Genomic DNA, 2,500 nt, shown 5'->3' with positions numbered 1-2,500 from the left:
CCTCAGATTATCCCCTCAGCCCCCCCAAGATGAGGTTCACCTGCGACATGTTCCACCCCAACAGTAAGGCCTCTCTCCTTCTCTAATGCTCCTGCTGTCCAGGTGAGACTCAGAGGGTCACCTGGACATGTTCCACCCCAACAGTAAGGCCTCTCTCCTTCTCTAATGCTCCTGCTGTCCAGGTGAGACTCAGAGGGTCACCTGGACATGTTCCACCCCAACAGTAAGGCCTCTCTCCTTCTCTAATGCTCCTGCTGTCCAGGTGAGACTCAGAGGGTCACCTGGACATGTTCCACCCCAACAGTAAGGCCTCTCTCCTTCTCTAATGCTTCTGCTGTCCAGGTGAGACTCAGAGGGTCACCTGGACATGTTCCACCCCAACAGTAAGGCCTCTCTCCTTGTCTAATGCTCCTGCTGTCCAGGTGAGACTCAGAGGGTCACCTGGACATGTTCCACCCCAACAGTAAGGCCTCTCTCCTTCTCTAATGCTTCTGCTGTCCAGGTGAGACTCAGAGGGTCACCTGGACATGTTCCACCCCAACAGTAAGGCCTCTCTCCTTCTCTAATGCTTCTGCTGTCCAGGTGAGACTCAGAGGGTCACCTGGACATGTTCCACCCCAACAGTAAGGCCTCTCTCCTTCTCTAATGCTCCTGCTGTCCAGGTGAGACTCAGAGGGTCACCTGGACATGTTCCACCCCAACAGTAAGGCCTCTCTCCTTCTCTAATGCTCCTGCTGTCCAGGTGAGACTCAGAGGGTCACCTGGACATGTTCCACCCCAACAGTAAGGCCTCTCTCCTTCTCTAATGCTTCTGCTGTCCAGGTGAGACTCAGAGGGTCACCTGGACATGTTCCACCCCAACAGTAAGGCCTCTCTCCTTGTCTAATGCTCCTGCTGTCCAGGTGAGACTCAGAGGGTCACCTGGACATGTTCCACCCCAACAGTAAGGCCTCTCTCCTTCTCTAATGCTTCTGCTGTCCAGGTGAGACTCAGAGGGTCACCTGGACATGTTCCACCCCAACAGTAAGGCCTCTCTCCTTCTCTAATGCTCCTGCTGTCCAGGTGAGACTCAGAGGGTCACCTGTCCTCTGGAAACACACAGGTGGCATCAGGAGGGAAAGGACCAGGAAATACAAAATGAATTAGCTTTCGTTCGTCCTCTCAATTCACTTTACAAATATGAGTCTAATGCTGCGTTCAAACTGTAGTGTTCATTTCGTTGACTAAAACTACGCCGAGATATGTTCGTCAACGACCTTTTTTCCCATGACTAAAACGAGACGATGACGAGACGGCACCAACGGCAGTAAACAATAACTGTAACGAAATCGTCATACAATATCGTTGACGAAAATTGACGAGACGAAAATGTAGTTTACTAAATAAAAACTATGCCAAAATCTCTCTTTACTTTCGTTGACGAAAAATGAGGAGACTAAATATTATCAAAGATAACGTTACATCTCTGAATCAGTTTCTCTCCCAGCAGTTCCATTCCCGGTGCTGCGGCTGGGCAGCAGCTGTGTGTCTGTGCTGCGCGCGGCGGTACGTTTGAATTACACCGGGCAGCGGCACAATGTGAACTGAAGACTCGGGTCTAACTCATGGTCTAACTAACCTTATTTAACGTCAGCGCGAGTGAGTGACGATTTGTTTACAGACTCGACGGGTAATAATGGATTATGATGGAAATGTTACGATCCTGTCCGTCAAAATGACTGACAACGAGAGGAGAACTTGCTTGAGAGAAAGAAACTGTGATATTTGGGCCCATTTTCACTAGACTGAGGCGGAGAGAGAAACAGTGAATGCATTGTTTCATAAGAAGGGAAGCAATGTGGCCAAAACACAGAGGTAAGAACACAACAACCTGACCTGGTACTCTGCAGAGCTGCTTAATCATTCAACCTGTGCTTTTCATCAAATAATAGTAATAAGATATAATCTTATTGTGAAATAAGTTTGACTAAAATGACAAATCATTGGATTGACTGAAATGTTCTATATAATCTGATGACTAGAAAAGACTCAACAGGTTTCATTGACAAAAAGTAGACTAAATAATTAGTTTTCTTTGACTAAAGTAAGACTAAAATGCTCAGACTTTTAGTCGACTAAAACTTGACTAAATAAAAACAGGATGAAGGTGACTAAATATGACTAAAACTAAAAAGTAAGGTTAACACAGGACTAAGACTAAAACTCTAAACGCTGGAGTTTCACCGCGGCTGCCAGCTTTAATCACATCCTTCAAACAAGACGCGCTGGCTCGGGGGCTACAACTACAACAAGATGAACATATTTTCCCGTGATTAAATTGTAACAACACACTGATACCGGTTAGTAACAACGTACTGATACCGGTTAGTAACAACGTACTGATACCGGTTAGTAACAACGTACTGATACCGGTTAGTAACAACGTACTGATACCGGTTAGTAACAACGTACTGATACCGGTTAGTAACAACGTACTGATACCGGTTAGTAACAACGTACT

At 46.4% G+C, this 2,500-nt stretch overlaps 1 protein-coding gene across 1 annotated transcript in view; it reads left to right on the top strand.

Moving 5' to 3' along the window:
* Positions 1 to 2,500, top strand: part of ube2g2 (ubiquitin-conjugating enzyme E2G 2) — an 18,255-nt gene that overhangs the window by 9,193 nt on the left and 6,562 nt on the right. Inside the window, exon 4 of the mRNA XM_079667122.1 lies at positions 1 to 63. This exon is cut by the window's left edge and continues 56 nt beyond it. Within this exon, the coding sequence (XP_079523248.1) occupies positions 1 to 63 (63 nt within the window). The remainder of the gene's footprint in view (positions 64 to 2,500) is intronic.

This window comes from Notothenia rossii, assembly GCF_949606895.1.
Source record: "Notothenia rossii genome assembly, chromosome: 2".
In the NCBI taxonomy this organism is placed as follows: domain Eukaryota; kingdom Metazoa; phylum Chordata; class Actinopteri; order Perciformes; family Nototheniidae; genus Notothenia; species Notothenia rossii.
The sequence above is the reverse complement of the archived record's forward strand: the minus strand, read 5'-3'. Positions and strand labels throughout refer to the sequence as shown.